This window comes from Sebastes umbrosus, chromosome 9 (assembly GCF_015220745.1).
Source record: "Sebastes umbrosus isolate fSebUmb1 chromosome 9, fSebUmb1.pri, whole genome shotgun sequence".
NCBI classification, from domain to species: Eukaryota; Metazoa; Chordata; class Actinopteri; order Perciformes; family Sebastidae; genus Sebastes; species Sebastes umbrosus.
Window position 1 is genome coordinate 15,235,923 of NC_051277.1, and position 22,574 is coordinate 15,258,496.

At 41.0% G+C, this 22,574-nt stretch overlaps 6 protein-coding genes across 6 annotated transcripts in view; all 6 read left to right on the forward strand.

Moving 5' to 3' along the window:
* Positions 1-22,574, forward strand: part of LOC119493899 (protocadherin gamma-A3-like) — a 131,788-nt gene that overhangs the window by 38,810 nt on the left and 70,404 nt on the right. The window lies entirely within an intron of this gene.
* LOC119493908 (protocadherin beta-16-like) lies at positions 1,781-4,299 on the forward strand. The gene has a single exon (XM_037779424.1). The coding sequence runs from the start codon at positions 1,797-1,799 to the stop codon at positions 4,236-4,238; it is 2,442 nt and encodes an 813-aa protein (XP_037635352.1). The 5' UTR covers positions 1,781-1,796; the 3' UTR covers positions 4,239-4,299.
* On the forward strand, positions 5,585-9,397 carry LOC119493907 (protocadherin beta-16-like). The gene has a single exon (XM_037779423.1). The coding sequence runs from the start codon at positions 5,671-5,673 to the stop codon at positions 8,113-8,115; it is 2,445 nt and encodes an 814-aa protein (XP_037635351.1). The 5' UTR covers positions 5,585-5,670; the 3' UTR covers positions 8,116-9,397.
* LOC119493916 (protocadherin beta-15-like) lies at positions 10,024-13,664 on the forward strand. The gene has a single exon (XM_037779431.1). It carries the CDS (start codon positions 10,163-10,165, stop codon positions 12,581-12,583), a length of 2,421 nt encoding a protein of 806 aa, XP_037635359.1. The 5' UTR covers positions 10,024-10,162; the 3' UTR covers positions 12,584-13,664.
* Positions 14,131-17,636, forward strand: LOC119493900 (protocadherin beta-15-like). Its single transcript, XM_037779417.1, has one exon. It carries the CDS (start codon positions 14,656-14,658, stop codon positions 17,107-17,109), a length of 2,454 nt encoding a protein of 817 aa, XP_037635345.1. The 5' UTR covers positions 14,131-14,655; the 3' UTR covers positions 17,110-17,636.
* On the forward strand, positions 19,711-22,472 carry LOC119493920 (protocadherin beta-16-like). Its single transcript, XM_037779435.1, has one exon. It carries the CDS (start codon positions 19,821-19,823, stop codon positions 22,227-22,229), a length of 2,409 nt encoding a protein of 802 aa, XP_037635363.1. The 5' UTR covers positions 19,711-19,820; the 3' UTR covers positions 22,230-22,472.

Below are 22,574 nucleotides of genomic sequence, written 5' to 3' on the forward strand. Positions count from 1 at the left end.
TTTTTGCTATCAAATATTTTTTTCAGTACAACTATATTAAGCAAGTAGAGCAGTTATTTGTACAGCGGCTTTGAAATGGGTTAGGTTGACACTTTCTTATGTTGTCAAGTGATGTCCTGTGTGTCCATACTGGCTTAGGAGGAAAGGTAAACTATAGGTGCATAGCTGCATGGATTAGTTGGTCTCTCTATTGTCTTCATGACAATGCAGGGGGTTGGTTATGTTTTCTTACCATACCAGCCCTCAACTTTAACTATACAACTTTATGCTGCAGACATAGTTAACCATACAACCGCGTTTGTAATATCAGCAAGCTTTTGTTTTCATGTTTCAAACAAGTGGAGTGATGATGACCTCCGTGCTTTAGGGTCTTTGCTTTCACTGATACCTCATCTGATGAACTTTAAGAAAACTACAGACTGCTGTTCCAAACTTTATCACAACATAAACTTATCAAAATTTGGTGGATAACACAATCTAGTAGAGGCGCGTGTTGCAATTTACTTTGCTTTCAGTTGGCAAATAAAATTGAGTCCTATAAGATAAGCTTTTGCCTTGGTGCTCAGTGAGGCACAGCATGACTGTCATTTAGAAATAATAAGTGTGGGTCACTGAATGGCACCAGTGCTGTCACACTAATATCTTAGTTTAGTGCGGAGTATGCCATCTATTTTGGAGATTTCATCATCTATCTTCACAGCAACATTTTTTGTATTCAGTTTAAGTTGGTCTATTAAACAAGTTCAAATGATTTATATATTCTTCAGCTAGTAAATTATAATCCAGTATAATACTAAACATATATTTTTAGTTGTAGTATTTGATTTCGGTATTTTTGACGGGCTTTACATATGTTTAATGAAGCTTCAACTTTCATCAAACATCTTTTTTTCATACTACACACATTAAAAAAAATCCAGCGAATATGTTAGCAATTTTAAATAATATTCACTGCAGAAATGTTTGGGCTATCGGTCTCCATGTTTCTCTTTTATAAACCTGTTTGTCCCTCATTTGTCCCTGCCTGTGATGGTAGATAGAGTCATGCTGGTCTCTAATCTGAAAGTCTGCTGAAGAGATGATTAATACTTAGTAAAAGCAGTGCTTTGTGTGACATTGTTACCTAACCTTACTCTGTTTAATTTGGGATTATGGCTCAATTTTCTGTTGCATTTTTTCATGCAGTTAATCAGAGTATCTGTGTACATTATTTCATCTTTGAACCAGGTTTTGATTAATTATTTTTTCAAATAATAATCAACTATAGCAATTAGTACTGTGGAATACAGTGTCTTTTGCAGTATTACATATATTAAGGGTTGATTTGTTTTGCAGCTTATGAAGAACACAATGCAGAAAATATTCAGTAGTCAATAAATAACACTGTAGCCTCTACAAATACGGCAATCACACAAGGGATAAGGCCATCACAACAGTTTCATGGCTATTTATAGTATAGTAAATATACCCATTACACAGTCTATTACAATGTTGTTATAATAAACAAATAATGGCTAAATAACAACATGTTTTGCCTTGATAGAATTAGTGAAGTTGTCAACTTGTTTTAGTTTGCAGTGCTATAACTGATTGAAACTCTTGGTGTCACTGTGCACCAACAAAGGCCGAAAGTGTCCCCAGCTTCATCCATTCTTTTCCACCATTGCAAAGCTTATTGTGGTGCCGTGTGTCCGTCGGTTAAGGACGATACAAAAGACTGTCTTTGTGAATGATATTCGGATATAACGAGGAATACAGCCGTCTTTGACCACTTTGAAAGAATTGGCCAGGGGAGGATGAACGCTCGGTCGATCATGGGAAATACAGTGCACAGAGGATTTTCTATGAATCGCTTTTGTGTTGTTTTGCTTTTCATCAGCCTGCATTTTGCGTATGGAGACGTGAGCTACTCTGTCGCAGAGGAGATGAAACGCGGGTCTGTGATTGGAAATATAGCCAAAGATCTCGGCCTGGGGATTGCCACACTGTCCTCGCGTAAAGCCCGCATTGACATGGACAGGAATGACAAGCGCTACTGTGATATTAACCTGAGCACCGGAGATTTGATTGTTACGGACAGGATCGACAGAGAGGGTCTTTGTGGTAAGAAGGCGACGTGCGTTTTAAAAGAAGAGCTCGTTTTGGAAAACCCTTTAGAGCTTCACCGTATCAGTATTCATGTGCAAGATATAAACGACAACGCCCCACAGTTTAGTGAGGACTTGATTTCATTTGAAATAACAGAATCAGCAGTCAAAGGAGCTAGATTCTTACTCACTGAAGCCCATGATGCAGACATCGGTACAAATACTGTGCAGCGCTACAATTTACAAAATAATGAGCATTTCACAATTAATGTAAATACAGAGGGTAGTGGACGGAAACACTCCGAATTGGTGTTGGTAAAAGAATTAGACAGAGAGCAAGAGAAAGACCTAAGATTAGTGCTTACAGCTCTAGATGGAGGCTCTCCTCAGAGATCAGGTACTGCGATCATTCACGTCACTGTGCTGGATGCTAATGATAACGCCCCAGTGTTTAGCCAGGCCGTTTATAAAGCCAGTCTGCCTGAAAACTCTCCTTCAGATACAGTAGTTGTTACAGTGAGCGCTACTGATGCAGACGCAGGACCCAATGGTGACATTACGTACAATTTTGATCATGTATCTGATGAGCATGTCTCTTTGTTCAAACTCGATCATAAGACAGGAGAGATAAGAGTCGTCGGCTCAATTGATTATGAGACTGAGACCTCCATTGAACTGCGAGTAAGAGCAAAGGATGGACCAGGTCTTACCTCGTATTGTACAGTGATTATAGATATAACAGATGTCAATGACAACCCACCTGCTATCAGTTTGAAATCCCTGACTAACCCCATACCTGAGAACGTGTCACCTGGTACAGAGGTGGGCATCATTAACGTGCAGGATAGAGACTCTGAGAATAACAGACAGGTCCGCTGCTCCATTCAGCAAAACGTCCCTTTTAAGTTGGTTCCTTCTATTAAAAACTATTATTCTCTGGTGACCACAGGACAACTGGACCGTGAACTAGTGTCTGATTACAACATTACAATCAGTGCCACTGACGAGGGCTCTCCACCTCTGTCCTCCTCTAAAACTGTTCAGTTATCTGTAGCAGACATCAACGACAACCCACCTGTGTTTGAGGAACAGTCCTACAGCGCATATGTGAGTGAAAATAACAAACCTGGCTCCACTTTATGTTCCGTTACTGCTCGAGACCCCGACTGGAGACAAAACGGTACAGTGATTTATTCTCTGTTAGCTGGTGAGGTGAACGGTGCCCCGGTGTCCTCCTATCTATCTGTTAACGGAGACACGGGGGTGATCCACGCTGTGAGGTCGTTTGATTATGAACAGTTCAGGAGTTTTAAAGTCCACGTGATGGCCAGAGACAACGGTTCTCCTCCGCTCAGCAGCAACGTGACCGTCAGTGTCTTCATATCGGATGTGAATGACAACTCTCCTCAGATACTGTACCCCGCCCCGGAGGGCAACTCCTTCATGACCGAGCTGGTCCCCAAAGCTGCACACGGAGGCTCTCTGGTGTCCAAAGTGATAGCGGTGGACGCGGACTCCGGACAGAACGCCTGGCTGTCCTATCATATAGTGAAATCCACTGATCCGGGACTTTTCACTATCGGTCTCCACAGCGGAGAGATCAGGACACAGCGGGACATTTCTGAGTCTGACAGCATGAAACAGAACCTTATTGTGGCAGTGAAAGATAACGGACAGCCCTCTCTCTCTGCCACCTGTTCCATGTATTTACTGATTTCTGATAACTTGGCTGAGGTGCCAGAACTGAAGGATATTTCTTATGATGAGAAGAACTCCAAACTGACCTCTTATCTGATCATCGCGCTGGTGTCTGTGTCCACCTTTTTTCTGACCTTCATCATCATCATCATGGGTGTGAGGTTTTGTCGCAGGAGAAAGCCCAGGCTGTTGTTTGATGGAGCAGTTGCCATCCCCAGTGCTTATCTCCCTCCTAATTACGCAGATGTTGACGGAACAGGAACTTTACGCAGCGCTTACAACTATGACGCCTACCTGACAACAGGTTCTAGAACCAGTGACTTTAAGTTCGTCAGTTCTTACAATGACAACACACTGCCTGCTGACCAGACTCTGAGGAAGAGTCCATCAGACTTTGCTGAGGCGTTTGGGGATTGTGATAGTTCTCCTGAGGTAAGAGCATCAAACATTTGATCCATTATTTTATCAAGAAAAAAAGGCTACTCACTTTTTCAGACTTGCGACTGGTGCTGAAGTGATACTGATATAATCCGTATTTTTAAATATCAATAAAGCTTTTTTCCAATAGTGGTTAGATGTTTTCTTCGCTAAGACAATACCAGCTCATATCAGTGACAGATATGTCATGCATTTTGTGCTCACTGTATAGTAGTTGTCCTTAGTTGCCCATGGGGGCTGTCTTTGTAGATATTTTGGTACTTGCACACTGAAAATTATAATAATTATATTATTCTTAGCTTTTTAAATGTATTCGTTCCTCATTTCGTTAATGCTCATCAAAGATTTAGTCATTGATTTGATAATTTCCTTGCTTTTGCTCTCTAATATGGGCTTGGTCTCAGTGGTTGTTGTTGTGGCTAAGAATGATCCGATTGACTCGTTCTTCACATAGGAAAAAACAAAACTTGTAAATCATATTTTGGCCTTGACTTTTTGATGTCTGGGTTATCATTTTTCATTTATGTTGTATGTCTTCTTCCTCTACCTTACAACAACATGCTCCTCAGATTTGAGGAGTCTTCCCGTTTAACAAATCTACCATAGTTTCTTTGTATATTTTTGATAGCATTGTCATATTCACATAGATAATATAGGCTGTTTCTTATTACCTATATGATAATTTATTCGCTAGTTTTTAATTATTTTTTTATCCAATTTTAGATGCATGTTGCAGTAAAGTTTAGTGTTAGTCCAGCTTGTTGGATTTTGTTAATACTGAGTAGCTTGTGCAAGAATGTATTGATTTTGAGTAAAGTGATCAGAATCCTGCAATTTAATCAAACTCTGTTCTTTTTGTGCCTTTAATAACTTGTCTATCTTCCCTTATTTCTCTCTACATGGTATTGAGATGTCAGTGTAAGGATAGTTTCTCAGATGTATTAATTTTACGCTAAACTATATACTTGATTTTAATACAAAGATATACATGTTCCGACAAAATGAGTTTATTTTTAAGACCTAAAAAGTAGTGTTTAAGTTGACATGCCCTGGTGAAGCAATGCTGTTGTTTTAGACGTGCCATTTACGTTTGATTCTCTTAACACGTCTCAAAGCATTTCAGTATGTAGTTTACCGTTTAAATGAATATGATCTCTATGTGTTGTTTTCATAATTGTACGGCTTGTACAGACTTGCTGCTAGTGGAAGTACTTTATGTAATATCTAATGGAGACTCACGATGTCGCTATCCACCAGCTGTTATAGATTCCGTGTCGGAATCCACCCACTGTTGTCGACGCACAATGTGAGTCAATGTGCTGCAGTTGATCGTCCAGAGAGGCAGTGACTTGGTCTTGGATTGTGTTGATTTTGGTTTAAATCCTTCATTTTTTTGCTGTGTTCCTGTTCACTGAGTAGGGGACGTTTACTGTTCCAGATTGGCGTCATGATGGCTGTCAGGGGACTGGCATTACAAAGCTGTGCCGTTGCTTTGCTGCTCTTTTCTTTGCATTTTTCCAATGGGGATGTAAGCTACTCGTTTCCGGAGGAGATGAAACGCGGATCCGTGATCGGAAATATCGCCAAAGACTTGGGTCTCGAAACAAGCCGACTATCTGCTCGAAAGGCCCGCATTGATACCGATGGGAGCGACAAACGTTATTGTGATTTAAACCTCCATAACGGGGATCTGACTGTTGCTGAGAGGATCGACAGAGAGGGCCTTTGTGGAGACAAAGCATCCTGCGTTTTAAAACAAGAGCTCATGTTAGAGAATCCATTAGAATTGCATCGAATTAGTCTGCATGTCCAGGACATAAATGATAACTCTCCGCAATTTAAGAAAGAATTGATCCATATCGATATCAGTGAATCTGCGGACAAAGGTGCTCGTTTTCCAATAGAAGAAGCACATGATGCGGATGTAGGCAAATATTCAGTTCAGACGTACAACCTCCAAAGCAATGAGAATTTTATTTTGGGCGTTGGAACCAATTCTGTGGAACTTGTGCTTAACAAAGAGCTCGACCGGGAAAATTTAAAGGAAATCAATCTGCTTCTCACAGCTCTAGATGGAGGCTCTCCTCAGAGATCAGGTACTGTAGTCATACATGTAACTGTACAGGATGCTAATGATAACGTCCCAGTGTTTAGCCAGGCCGTTTATAAAGCCAGTCTGCCTGAAAACTCTCCACTAGGTACTGTGGTGCTGACAGTGAGCGCTACTGATGCAGACGAGGGACTAAATGGAGACGTGACATATGATTTTGGACATATTTCAGAAGATATGAAGTCAATGTTTACCATAGATCACAAGACAGGTGATATAAAATTGACAACCACAGTTGATTTCGAAACAGCATCATCATTTGAACTGCGCGTCACAGCAAAAGATGGTATGGGATTAACTTCTTATGCCAAAGCCATCATAGACGTTACTGATATAAATGACAATGCCCCAGTTATATATATAAAATCACTGACTAACCCCATACCTGAGAACGTGTCTCCTGGTTCAGAGGTGGGCATCATTAACGTGCAGGATAGAGACTCTGAGAATAACAGACAGGTCCGCTGCTCCATTCAGCAAAACGTCCCTTTTAAGTTGGTTCCTTCTATTAAAAACTATTATTCTCTGGTGACCACAGGACAACTGGACCGTGAACTAGTGTCTGATTACAACATTACAATCAGTGCCACTGACGAGGGCTCTCCACCTCTGTCCTCCTCTAAAACTGTTCAGTTATCTGTAGCAGACATCAACGACAACCCACCTGTGTTTGAGGAACAGTCCTACAGCGCATATGTGAGTGAAAATAACAAACCTGGCTCCACTTTATGTTCCGTTACTGCTCGAGACCCCGACTGGAGACAAAACGGTACAGTGATTTATTCTCTGTTAGCTGGTGAGGTGAACGGTGCCCCGGTGTCCTCCTATCTATCTGTTAACGGAGACACGGGGGTGATCCACGCTGTGAGGTCGTTTGATTATGAACAGTTCAGGAGTTTTAAAGTCCACGTGATGGCCAGAGACAACGGTTCTCCTCCGCTCAGCAGCAACGTGACCGTCAGTGTCTTCATATCGGATGTGAATGACAACTCTCCTCAGATACTGTACCCCGCCCCGGAGGGCAACTCCTTCATGACCGAGCTGGTCCCCAAAGCTGCACACGGAGGCTCTCTGGTGTCCAAAGTGATAGCGGTGGACGCGGACTCCGGACAGAACGCCTGGCTGTCCTATCATATAGTGAAATCCACTGATCCGGGACTTTTCACTATCGGTCTCCACAGCGGAGAGATCAGGACACAGCGGGACATTTCTGAGTCTGACAGCATGAAACAGAACCTTATTGTGGCAGTGAAAGATAACGGACAGCCCTCTCTCTCTGCCACCTGTTCCATGTATTTACTGATTTCGGATAACTTGGCTGAGGTGCCAGAACTGAAGGATATTTCTTATGATGAGAAGAACTCCAAGCTGACCTCTTATCTGATCATCGCGCTGGTGTCTGTGTCCACCTTTTTCCTGACCTTCATCATCATCATCCTGGGTGTGAGGTTTTGTCGCAGGAGAAAGCCCAGACTGTTGTTTGATGGAGCAGTTGCCATCCCCAGCGCTTATCTCCCTCCTAATTACGCAGATGTTGACGGAACAGGAACTTTACGCAGCGCTTACAACTATGACGCCTACCTGACAACAGGTTCTAGAACCAGTGACTTTAAGTTCGTCAGTTCTTACAATGACAACACACTGCCTGCTGACCAGACTCTGAGGAAAAGTCCATCAGACTTTGCTGAGGCGTTTGGGGATTGTGATAGTTCTCCTGAGGTAGGGACACATTTCTATATTTCATATTTCTTAACTTGTTTTCAACCAAGATGCAAATACTAAAGCCAAACTGCTCCTAAAAAACGTTTACAGAGCATCATAACAATCTCCCATCCGCCCACCTCACCCTCCACACTCAGACGCAGACACACACCGTTAAACTAGGCATGCATACTCTCCGTAATATATTTATATATCTAATGTTTTTAGACCACTCGTTTTTTTTATCCTGTTTGTCTCTATCTGGATGCATGATTGCTGTATTTTATGTTACTGTGAGAGAAAACCTTTTTGAATTAGGCTCCTAGATTCGCTGTCCTTGGTGCTGAACTTCTGTTGCATTTTTAGAGATAGTTACTTCTGTGTTTTCAGCTGTTATCATTCCAACTTTACTGAATTGGGTTTCAGTACATTTGCTTCTTTTACACACTTGGCTAAAATACTGAGGTTTATCTGAATTTGATGCTTTGCTTATGTTGTTGCTGTAATCTGGTGCCAGTGTCAAGTTCCTCTTCGGGATTTATCCTCACTAGACGTTTATCATTATTGATGGATAATAGGACATGGTATTAGAGCAGTAAGAACACATTTACAATAGAGCCTCTGTGTTTATTCTATTTTGCTAGTGGATTCTCGCTTTCCTGAGTTGGTCTTCTGTATGTAATATTATTGATATGTGCTTTTGTGGAAAATGCATCCTCCCTAGAACTAATATGACCTGCAGTCTTTCACATTAAAGGGTAAAACTTTGACAAAATAGTACATGGTGCTCAAATATTTTTCAATTCAATTTCATAATAATGCTCTTGTTTCCTTAATATATAGAATATGGTGTTGTCCAGTAGTAAATAGTACTATTGCAAACACTATACAACAGAAAATGAATGCATACTGAATGAAAGGCATTGCAGTCGAGTTTTTACAGAGCAGCTTCCAGAAACAGTAGTTTCATTCTGAATGTTTGACAGCGTTGCATTTGATGCATTTTTATTGTTATAAGTTAATAATAAATTAAATGGCTGCATTATTTTCTTGAATTTTGTAACAGCTGTTGGTCATTATTTCTGAAAGTGTGCCAACATTCAGTGTTAAATCAGTGAACAAAAGCACAATGTTTAAAGCTCCATCTGAAAATAGATGTCTTTTGTTACCGTTGTTGTTGTTGTCGTTGTTGTAGTAATAGTAGTAGTAAATAACAATATCAACAACAACAATAAAAATACTATTTTGTTGCTAATCATCAGGGTATATTCAAACAAAGACCTTATTTTGGAGAGATATGTGTGATGTTTTTGTCTCCTAAGTTGCCAAAAATCTTTCAGAACAATCATTATTTCAATAGATATTTGTGTCTTTACAGTTCATAAACATAAAGTATATACTGCCAGTGATATGGTTAGAGGCACACAACATTTCAATTTACAGTATGCAACTTTAAATGATCGTTCAGTAGGTTTAATCTCATTGATTAACATGCTTTAATCATTTTTTTCACATATTTCAATCCGAGCAACTAAAACATAGTGTATGAGCAAAAATGATACACAAGAAGATATTGAACAATATTTTTCTCTTTTTGTATCTAAAATGAAAGTGTCCCCCTCTTAGTCTAAATGTATCGTCTATATTTTAACATTTCAAAAATTATTTGAAAGCATTGGATTATTTTGGAGACACTGTTTGAATAGTTTTATGTGGGGGCATGAGCAGTCTTGTATCAAGGTATGTTAATCCTAAAATGGTGAATCTATTATTATTATTAGCAGTAGTAGTATTGTTGTTGTTGTTGTTGTTGTTGTTGTTGTTTTTGATTAATAAGGTTCTCTGAACTGGTCTCTATTTATGCATGTCATAAATCCTACATCGCCTTGTTATACCCAGAGAAATACTCATGGTGTCAGTGTGTACCAGTAAACGAGAGGCTCGGTCATTCTCCACCCTTCTGTCTCAGCGAATTTAAAGCCTGATTCTGTTGTTGTATCGTAGTTGACTAAAACGCTTCGTGATATGACCGCAGTGTGAAGATTTAGTATATTGGAGGAAATCACAGCTGCATTGTGGATATATTTTGACATACTTGGTAGCAGTAGTGGTCTTTGTCGAGGTAACGATGGGATGCAGCAGGTTTGCGCTGCTCTGCGGCCTTGCTTTTGTTTTTCTTGTCCTCCACCCCGTCTATGGAGACGTGAGCTACTCTGTCCCGGAGGAGATGAAACGTGGATCTGTAATTGGAAATATCGCTAAGGATCTGGGACTTGATTTGGGCAGACTGTCTGCTCGCAAGGCCCGTATCGATACTGAGGATAACAGCGTCCAGTACTGCGGTGTCAATCTCAGCACCGGAGAATTGATCGTACAAGAAAGGATCGACAGAGAAGGGCTTTGTGCGAAAAAGGCATCATGTGTTCTAAAACAGGAACTCGTGCTGGAAAATCCTTTAGAGCTGCACCGTATTAGTATCCGAGTTCAAGATATTAATGATAATTCACCGCAGTTTAAAGACGAGTCACTTAAAATTGAAATTCGTGAATCAGCGGACAAGGGTGAACGATTTCTTCTTGGAGAAGCACATGATGGAGATATCGGAGAAAATGCTGTTCAGAGCTACTCACTTCAGCAGAATGATCATTTCAAATTAAATGTAAATACGAAATCTGGCGGAAGGAAATATTGTGAACTAGTTTTAGACAAAGAATTAGACAGAGAGGACAAAAAAGAGATTATGTTGTTGCTTACCGCATTCGATGGAGGCTCTCCTCAGAGATCAGGTACTGTAGTCATACACGTCACTGTACTGGATGCTAATGATAATGTACCAGTGTTTAGTCAGGTCCTTTATAAAGCCAGTCTGCCTGAAAACTCTCCGCTGGATACATTGGTGATCACAGTGAGTGCTACTGATGCAGACGAAGGTTTAAATAGCGAAATTACCTATGGATTTGATCATGTTTCAGATGAATATAGCAACGTGTTTTCCTTACACCCTAAAACGGGAGAAGTGAGAGTAGCTGCAACTATTGATTATGAAAAAGTTTCGTCATATGAAATGCAGATAAGTGCAAAAGATGGTCTGGGATTAGTGTCATACTCAACCTTAAATATTGAGATTACTGACATAAATGACAACGCACCAGTTGTAAATCTGAAATCCCTGACTAACCCCATACCTGAGAACGTGTCACCTGGTACAGAGGTGGGCATCATTAACGTGCAGGATAGAGACTCTGAGAATAACAGACAGGTCCGCTGCTCCATTCAGCAAAACGTCCCTTTTAAATTGGTTCCTTCTATTAAAAACTATTATTCTCTGGTGACCACAGGACAACTGGACCGTGAACTAGTGTCTGATTACAACATTACAATCAGTGCCACTGACGAGGGCTCTCCACCTCTGTCCTCCTCTAAAAGTGTTCAGTTATCTGTAGCAGACATCAACGACAACCCACCTGTGTTTGAGGAACAGTCCTACAGCGCATATGTGAGTGAAAATAACAAACCTGGCTCCACTTTATGTTCCGTTACTGCTCGAGACCCCGACTGGAGACAAAACGGTACAGTGATTTATTCTCTGTTAGCTGGTGAGGTGAACGGTGCCCCGGTGTCCTCCTATCTATCTGTTAACGGAGACACGGGGGTGATCCACGCTGTGAGGTCGTTTGATTATGAACAGTTCAGGAGTTTTAAAGTCCACGTGATGGCCAGAGACAACGGTTCTCCTCCGCTCAGCAGCAACGTGACCGTCAGTGTCTTCATATCGGATGTGAATGACAACTCTCCTCAGATACTGTACCCCGCCCCGGAGGGCAACTCCTTCATGACCGAGCTGGTCCCCAAAGCTGCACACGGAGGCTCTCTGGTGTCCAAAGTGATAGCGGTGGACGCGGACTCCGGACAGAACGCCTGGCTGTCCTATCATATAGTGAAATCCACTGATCCGGGACTTTTCACTATTGGTCTCCACAGTGGAGAGATCAGGACACAGCGGGACATTTCTGAGTCTGACAGCATGAAACAGAACCTTATTGTGGCAGTGAAAGATAACGGACAGCCCTCTCTCTCTGCCACCTGTTCCATGTATTTACTGATTTCTGATAACTTGGCTGAGGTGCCAGAACTGAAAGACATTTCTTATGATGAGAAGAACTCCAAACTGACCTCTTATCTGATCATCGCGCTGGTGTCTGTGTCCACCTTTTTTCTGACCTTCATCATCATCATCCTGGGTGTGAGGTTTTGTCGCAGGAGAAAACCCAGACTGTTGTTTGATGGAGCAGTTGCCATTCCCAGCGCTTATCTCCCTCCTAATTACGCAGATGTTGACGGAACAGGAACTTTACGCAGCGCTTACAACTATGACGCCTACCTGACAACAGGTTCTAGAACCAGTGACTTTAAGTTCGTCAGTTCTTACAATGACAACACACTGCCTGCTGACCAGACTCTGAGGAAAAGTCCATCAGACTTTGCTGAGGCGTTTGGGGAATGTGATTCTTCTCCTGAGGTAGGAACTGCTGTTGCATATATCGTTTGACCTATTTGCACCTTAATGTTATCTGTTTGTTTCATTTGTTTCTAAATGCACACATTGAGCGTGATAATGCATCAAGAGTTCACAGAAGAGTTATTTTTTCGCAATATGCAGATATTTTAAATTCTGTGGTGAATTGAGTAGAGGCTGTTGATCTTGTTTCAGTATTTTTTTTTTCCACAAAGCTGGTCTGGCTCTGTTTTTAGAGTTGAGCTGCACTTTGTTCTTTGTGTCTCTGTCCTTGGTGCTGAACCTCGCCGTTTCTCTTGTGATGTATTTTCAGTAGCAACTTACCCCTGTCTTATATTTTCTCATATTTCAAACGTTTTAGATTACAGTTTTACTTACAAATTTATATTCCTGAGATATCTGTGTCCCATTTTGTAATTAACATTCAAGCTCTGCTACGGTTGGACTTAGCGCAATGGTTCAATAAAACAAGGAAAATATTACATCAGTGGAATGAGTTGACATATTTTGCTGTCAGTAAGTAAAATTTCATGTGTTTAAGTACATCGCATTAACATATTTTTAGTCTAGGAGTTGTTGTTTTCCCCTTTAGTTTTAAATTCCACAGTAAAGTCCATATATTTTTACACGAGTGCAACATACAAGGCATGCTGTCGCTCTACTCTTTTTGAGTTATGTTATGCATCATGTATCCTTTAATTAGATTATGTTATTTAATTCAAGTGGTCTTTGGAGAAACTGGAGGCAGATTTTTGCATGTTTCACGAAAAAAGTAATGGAATCAATTTTACTTCATAGAGAGAGATGCGTTTATGTGCGAACTGGATATTTCGCGTGCAGCACTAAATCACATGTTCAGTTGTCCAAATTTTGGGAGTGTTGTCCGGTTACTATCATGAAGTGCTTGAAGTGGATTACTTTAGGGAAAGACATATTGTGTGTAAAGCCTTATAATACAGATATCAGGAATCTTACTTAACATAAAGAAAAGTTGAGTTGAGCTGCAGTTTGTCCTTTTTGTCTCTGTCCTTGGTGCTGAACTTGGCTATTGCTCTTGCGATTCAACTTACACATGTCTTGAATTTCCTCACATTTCAAACACTTTAGATAACTGTTTTACTTGCACATTTGTCTTCCTGAGATATAGGTGTCAGATTTGGTAATTTACATTTGTGCTCTGCATTACATTTGTACTTTTCTTAAAGGCTTAACAAAACAAGAACAATTTCACATCAATGAAATGAGTTGACATATTTTGCGGTCATAGAGTACGTTTTATGTTTTAAGTGCATCTCATTAATGAGTTACTTCAGGTTACTGTTATTGACATTCCTTTTATCTGTAGGAATGATTCTTAACCCCTTTTAGTTTTAAATCCCACATTAAAGTTAAAATCAAAAACACATTTTTTTACACGAGTACAACATACTAGACATGCTGTTGCTCTACATGTGTTGTGTTTGTATCTATCATATATCTTTTAATTTGATTTTGTTATATAATTCAATTGGTCTTTGGCGGAATCTGGAGGCCAATCTTTCCATGTTGTACAACTAAGTAGGAATCTATTTTATAGCGAGAGAGAGATGCGTTTCTTAGCGAAGTTGGAGTATTTAGTGTGCAACTCTAAGGACGTGTTTTGGGGTCCAACACTGTGTAATATTTGGAGAGTGTTACTATTATCACTATGAAGAGCTTGAAGTAATCTTGTTTGTAAAGCCTTATAATACAGAGAACCGGCATCTCACTTAACTTAAAGAAAAGGTAAAAACAGTAAAGTTCCTCATTACGCGTTTAAATACGTTATTAGAGTGTGTTTTTAATCAAACATTAAGGCCAGACGACCTGATATTTTAAGAAAACTTGCAGCACTTCTGTAAAACTGTTATATTTCATTTGTCCTCACGGTGTCACTATAGACCAGCTATGGAGTCAAATGCTCTTCTTGCTTTGCACACCACCCATTATTTGGCTCGACCACCCTTGTGTTCTGTTCAGCCTTCAACAAAGACGACAAATGCTTGGAAGGCACACTGATCGAATCACGTTTTTTAATGCTTGAAACTGACGTGTTTTAACTCGTATAGTCGGCCTACTGTCTGAGGATGATGAATAGACGGATCGCACTCCAAAGCTATGGCTTTGTCTTTTTCTTTGTTGCGGTGCACTACGCACACGGAGACCTGAGCTATTCCGTACAGGAGGAGCTCAAACGCGGATCTGTTATTGGAAATATCGCCAAGGATCTGGGACTGGAGGTGGGCAGACTGTCTGCTCGCAAAGCTCGTGTTGACATGGAAGGAAACGACAAACAATATTGCGGGATTAACCTTCGAAGCGGAGATTTAATCGTTGCGGAAAGAATAGACCGAGAGGAGCACTGTGGAGAAAAGCCTTCGTGTGTTCTCAAATTTGACTTGCTGTTAGAGAATCCTTTGGAGTTACACCGGTTGTCCCTGCAGGTGCAGGACATAAACGACAATGCACCAATTTTCCAGAAGGATATTATTAAGCTTGAAATCACAGAGTCAGCTGACAAAGGAGCTAAGTATCGCATTAATGCAGCACACGATGCAGATATAGGCAAGAACTCGGTTGAAAGCTACATTTTGCAACAAAACCCCCACTTTGTGTTCAGTATTCAGACGACAAATGCTGGTAGTAAATATGGTGAATTGGTTTTAGATAAAGAGCTAGACCGAGAGGAGCAGCAGGAAATGAAATTATTGCTCACAGCTGTAGATGGAGGCTCTCCTCAGAGATCCGGGACTGTAGTCATACACGTCATTGTACTTGATGCTAATGATAACGCCCCTGTTTTTACTGAGTCTGTATATACAGCCACGTTACCGGAAAACTCACCTGTTAAAACCCCCATTATCACTGTAAGTGCATCAGACGCTGACGAAGGGGTAAATGGAGAGGTTACATATGAATTCAGCCGACTGTCTGATAAATCACGTAAACTTTTCTCTCTAGATGAGAAAACAGGAGAAATCAGTGTAGCAGGTAACATAGATTATGAAGAGGGATCGAAGTATGAGGTGAATGTTGAGGCCAAAGATGGTTATGGCCTCTCTTCAGAAGCAAAAGTCATTATTGATATCACTGATGTGAATGATAATGCTCCAGTGATATATCTGAAATCCCTGACTAACCCCATACCTGAGAACGTGTCACCTGGTACAGAGGTGGGCATCATTAACGTGCAGGATAGAGACTCTGAGAATAACAGACAGGTCCGCTGCTCCATTCAGCAAAACGTCCCTTTTAAGTTGGTTCCTTCTATTAAAAACTATTATTCTCTGGTGACCACAGGACAACTGGACCGTGAACTAGTGTCTGATTACAACATTACAATCAGTGCCACTGACGAGGGCTCTCCACCTCTGTCCTCCTCTAAAAGTGTTCAGTTATCTGTAGCAGACATCAACGACAACCCACCTGTGTTTGAGGAACAGTCCTACAGCGCATATGTGAGTGAAAATAACAAACCTGGCTCCACTTTATGTTCCGTTACTGCTCGAGACCCCGACTGGAGACAAAACGGCACAGTGATTTATTCTCTGTTAGCTGGTGAGGTGAACGGTGCCCCGGTGTCCTCCTATCTATCTGTTAACGGAGACACGGGGGTGATCCACGCTGTGAGGTCGTTTGATTATGAACAGTTCAGGAGTTTTAAAGTCCACGTGATGGCCAGAGACAACGGTTCTCCTCCGCTCAGCAGCAACGTGACCGTCAGTGTCTTCATATCGGATGTGAATGACAACTCTCCTCAGATACTGTACCCCGCCCCGGAGGGCAACTCCTTCATGACCGAGTTGGTCCCCAAAGCTGCACACGGAGGCTCTCTGGTGTCCAAAGTGATAGCGGTGGACGCGGACTCCGGACAGAACGCCTGGCTGTCCTATCATATAGTCAAATCCACTGATCCGGGACTTTTCACTATCGGTCTCCACAGCGGAGAGATCAGGACACAGCGGGACATTTCTGAGTCTGACAGCATGAAACAGAACCTTATTGTGGCAGTGAAAGATAACGGACAGCCCTCTCTCTCTGCCACCTGTTCCATGTATTTACTGATTTCTGATAACTTGGCTGAGGTGCCAGAACTGAAGGACATTTCTTATGATGAGAAGAACTCCAAACTGACCTCTTATCTGATCATCGCGCTGGTGTCTGTGTCCACCTTTTTTCTGACCTTCATCATCATCATCCTGGGTGTGAGGTTTTGTCGCAGGAGAAAGCCCAGACTGTTGTTTGATGGAGCAGTTGCCATCCCCAGCGCTTATCTCCCTCCTAATTACGCAGATGTTGACGGAACAGGAACTTTACGCAGCGCTTACAACTATGACGCCTACCTGACAACAGGTTCTAGAACCAGTGACTTTAAGTTCGTCAGTTCTTACAATGACAACACACTGCCTGCTGACCAGACTCTGAGGAAAAGTCCATCAGACTTTGCTGAGGCGTTTGGAGATTGTGATTCTTCTCCTGAGGTAGGAACAGGTGCCACATATCGTTTGGCTTCTTTTGCATCTCTTATTCAGCCAATTTAGTTACACTCGTCAAAGATTTTCCACAACTTTTTATATATTTGATGAATTTGGTTCAAGTTAAAAGTTACCACTGGCTTCCATGCGTTTATACGTGTTGTTTCTTCATGTGTTCCCTAAACGTAGGCCTACGTTGAGCATGACAGTGGGTGTTTGAGCATGTGCAATATTGAAGTTGGTTGTCTTTTTAGTTCCAGATTTTGTGATGCTTTCCTTGTGCTTTGGAGGAAATCTTTTTCCAGCGGTTTCACTTTAATCTGTGGCTTGATTTTTTTAAGGATTTACCAAACGTATTATTTAGCTATGTTGTTAACAAACATTATTTGCATCTCATATATATGAGCACCTTAGAAAAATTAGAAATTGTTTACTTTTGCTTCTACGTCTTCCCCCTTCTGTATTGTTCAGTCCTTGGTGTTTAACTGCATGTTGGCCTTACTAGCCCAAACTATTTACCCATTAGTCAGCTGTAGAATGCATACATTTTAATTCTCTTGTCCGTTTTCATATGAAGTCCAAGATAATATTGTAATGAGTTTAATTTTTGCTTTGTATCTATCCGTTTACCCAGCAATTGTGTGTTTGTCTGTGCCTCTTGAGTAGAGCTAGTTCTTGGTGTCTCTATCCTTGGTGCTGAACCTCACTGTTGCTCTGTTGATATGTTATCAGGAAACATACATCCGTGTTGTTATTTTTTGTCATTTAAAAATAGAAATACATCATATTTGAGACTGTAGTTTTCTTTTTCTTCAAACATATTTTATCTTTGTGAAACTTTTTAATAAAGGTTGGACCTCCCCATGGTCTTTGATGAGGAAAAAAGGGGAACAGTACACATCAGGTGAAACTGGAAATATTTGTGTCCGGTCAGTAAAGTTTTATGCTTATAATTGCTTCTCAATCTCCTACGAATTATGTCAATTTTAAAGTTATCAGTATTTTATGCTCAGTAACGTTCATTGCCAGTGCAACAACTAGTATAGTTTTCTTTTAAAGAAAATAGAGCAATTTTTCGGAAGTGCTGGATGAATGCATTTCTTTTCACACCTGCTGCATATATTTTGTCCCGTTTCATACTATTATCTTTATTCATGTATTTTTTTGTATATTTTTATCATTATTACAAATAGTTAATAATGGCCGCATTATTTCATCTCCATCCAAACATTGTACGAACATGCGTTGGTAGGAAACTTTCAAAATCAATACACACAAAATGTTTTATTGCTCTTGGTAGAATTGACTGACTATAACCTGAATATTGAAGACCGTCCATTACCTTGAAACAGAAGCTTATTTTTGCAGTGAAAGATAACGGACAGCCCATTTCGTTAATGCTCATAAAAGGTTTAGTTATTGACATCTTTACAGGAACCACAGACCAGTCAAATATGCTATTTTAAATTGTTGATAATTTCCTTGCTTTGCTTTCTAATTTGATGTTGGTCTCAGTGGTTGTTGTTGTGGGAAAGATTGATCAGATTGACTCTTTCTTTCCATAGGAAATGACCCATACCTTGTAAATCATATTAGGATATATTATGACTTTTAGGTGTCTGGGTTGTCGTTCGTCATTTATGGTGTACATATTCTTCCTTCTTCCTCTACCTTACCACTATATGCTCTTCAGATTTGAAGAGTCCTCCTCTGTAACAAACATACAATTGTTTCTCTGTATATTTTTGATGGCATTTTCATATTTACAGTCCCGGTTAATATAGCTTTCCTATTTCCTATTACCTTTATGCTAATTCCTTTGCTATTTTCTCAATTTTTTAAATTTTTTTTACCCAATATCAGTTGCATTTTGCAGTTAAGTCTAGTTGTTTTAACAACTTGTTGGATTTTATAAATACTGAGTAGCCTGTGCAATAATTCATGGTTTTGAGCAAAGCGATCAGATTCCTGCAACTCAATCAAACTCTGTTCTTTTTTTTCCCTTTTATAATTTGTTCATCTTCCCTTCTTCCTCTCTACATGATATTGAGATGTCAGTTTAAGTATAGTTTCTCATCAACTTAAATCATTCCTTACATTATTTAAACAATTTAGTCGGTCATTTATCATTTTTGTATTTTAGAGGCTTTTTTATTGGCTGTCATTTTGCTTACTCTTTTCAAACATATTATAATTTGTTTCCAAATCAGTTGTGCTTGATAGCTGTTACACCATTTCAAGAAACCTTTAAACACAGATTTATTTAGTCACTACACGCTAAACTTTATAGATACTTTATTTTAAGAAAGGGATATACATGTTCAGACAAATGACTCTATTTTTTCACACTTTAAAAACAGTGTTTAATATGAGGTGTCTGATGAAACAGTGCTTTTGTTTTAAACGTGCCATTTACGTTTGATTCTCTTAACATGTCTCAAAGCATTTCAGTATGTAGTTTACCGTTTAAATGAATATGCTCTTCATATGTTGTTTTCATAATTGTACGGCTTGTACAGACTTGCCGCTAGTGGAAATACTTTATGTAATATCTAATGGAGACTCACGATGTCGCTATCCACCAGCTGTTATAGATTCAGTGTTGGAATCCACCCACTGTTGTCGACGCACAATGTGTCAATGTGCTGCAGTTGATCGTCCAGAGAGGCAGTGACTTGGTCTTGGATTGTGTTGATTTTGGTTTAAATCCTTCATTTTTTTGGCTGTGTTCCTGTACACTGAGTAGGGGACGTTTACTGGTCCAGATCGGCGTCGTGATGGCTGTCAGGGGACTGGCATTACAAAGCTGTGCCGTTTCTTTGCTGCTCTTTTCTTTGCATATTGCCAATGGGGATGTAAGCTACTCGTTTCCGGAGGAGATGAAACGCGGATCCGTGATCGGAAATATCGCCAAAGACTTGGGTCTCGAAACAAGCCGACTATCTGCTCGAAAGGCCCGCATTGATACCGATGGGAGCGACAAACGTTATTGTGACTTAAACCTCCGTAACGGGGATCTGACTGTTGCTGAGAGGATCGACAGAGAGGGCCTTTGTGGAGACAAAGCATCCTGCGTTTTAAAACAAGAGCTCATGTTAGAGAATCCATTAGAATTGCATCGAATTAGTCTGCATGTCCAGGACATAAATGATAACTCTCCGCAATTTAATAATGATTTGATCCATATTGATATCAGTGAAAATGCGGACAAAGGTGCTCGTTTTCCAATAGAAGAAGCACATGATGCGGATGTAGGCAAATATTCAGTTCAGACGTACAACCTCCAAAGCAATGAGAATTTTATTTTGGGCGTTGGAACCAATTCTGTGGAACTTGTGCTTAACAAAGAGCTCGACCGCGAGAAATTAAAGGAAATCAATCTGCTTCTCACAGCTCTAGATGGAGGCTCTCCTCAGAGATCAGGTACTGTAGTCATACACGTCACTGTACTGGATGCTAATGATAACGTCCCAGTGTTTAGCCAGGCCGTCTATAAAGCCAGTCTGCCTGAAAACTCTCCACTAGGTACTGTGGTGCTGACAGTGAGCGCTACTGATGCAGACGAGGGACTAAATGGAGACGTTACATATGGGTTTGGCCACATTTCAGAAGATATTAAGTCCATGTTTGCCATTGATCATAAGACAGGTGATATAAAATTGAAGACCACAGTTGATTTTGAAACGGTATCATCATTTGAACTGCGCGTCACAGCAAAAGATGGTTTGGGATTAACTTCCTATGCCAAAGCCATCATAGATGTTACTGATATAAATGACAATGCCCCGGTTATATATCTGAAATCCCTGACTAACCCCATACCTGAGAACGTGTCACCTGGTACAGAGGTGGGCATCATTAACGTGCAGGATAGAGACTCTGAGAATAACAGACAGGTCCGCTGCTCCATTCAGCAAAACGTCCCTTTTAAGTTGGTTCCTTCTATTAAAAACTATTATTCTCTGGTGACCACAGGACAACTGGACCGTGAACTAGTGTCTGATTACAACATTACAATCAGTGCCACTGACGAGGGCTCTCCACCTCTGTCCTCCTCTAAAAGTGTTCAGTTATCTGTAGCAGACATCAACGACAACCCACCTGTGTTTGAGGAACAGTCCTACAGCGCATATGTGAGTGAAAATAACAAACCTGGCTCCACTTTATGTTCCGTTACTGCTCGAGACCCCGACTGGAGACAAAACGGTACAGTGATTTATTCTCTGTTAGCTGGTGAGGTGAACGGTGCCCCGGTGTCCTCCTATCTATCTGTTAACGGAGACACGGGGGTGATCCACGCTGTGAGGTCGTTTGATTATGAACAGTTCAGGAGTTTTAAAGTCCACGTGATGGCCAGAGACAACGGTTCTCCTCCGCTCAGCAGCAACGTGACCGTCAGTGTCTTCATATCGGATGTGAATGACAACTCTCCTCAGATACTGTACCCCGCTCCGGAGGGCAACTCCTTCATGACCGAGCTGGTCCCCAAAGCTGCACACGAAGGCTCTCTGGTGTCCAAAGTGATAGCGGTGGACGCGGACTCCGGACAGAACGCCTGGCTGTCCTATCATATAGTGAAATCCACTGATACGGGACTTTTCACTATCGGTCTCCACAGCGGAGAGATCAGGACACAGCGGGACATTTCTGAGTCTGACAGCATGAAACAGAACCTTATTGTGGCAGTGAAAGATAACGGACAGCCCTCTCTCTCTGCCACCTGTTCCATGTATTTACTGATTTCTGATAACTTGGCTGAGGTGCCAGAACTGAAGGATATTTCTTATGATGAGAAGAACTCCAAGCTGACCTCTTATCTGATCATCGCTCTGGTGTCTGTGTCCACCTTTTTCCTGACCTTCATCATCATCATCCTGGGTGTGAGGTTTTGTCGCAGGAGAAAGCCCAGACTGTTGTTTGATGGAGCAGTTGCCATCCCCAGCGCTTATCTCCCTCCTAATTACGCAGATGTTGACGGAACAGGAACTTTACGCAGCGCTTACAACTATGACGCCTACCTGACAACAGGTTCTAGAACCAGTGACTTTAAGTTCGTCAGTTCTTACAATGACAACACACTGCCTGCTGACCAGACTCTGAGGAAAAGTCCATCAGACTTTGCTGAGGCGTTTGGGGATTGTGATTCTTCTCCTGAGGTAGGAACAGGTGTTGCATATATCGTTTGACCTATTTGCACCTTAAGGTTCCCTGTTTGTTTAATTTGTTTCTAAATGCACGCATTGAGCATGATAATGCATCAAGATTTCACAGAAGAGTTATTCTATCGCAATATGCAGGTATTTTAAATTCTGTGGTGAATTGAGTAGAGGCTGTTGATCTTGTTTCAGTATTTATTTTACACAAAGCTGGTCTGGCTCTGTTTTTAGAGTTGATCTGCAGTTTGTTCTTTGTGTCTCTGTCCTTGGTGCTGAACCTCGCCGTTCCTCTTGTGATGTATGTTCAGGAGCAATTAACCCCTGTCTTATATTTCCCCCACATTTCAAACGTTTTAGTACTAAATTACATGTTCA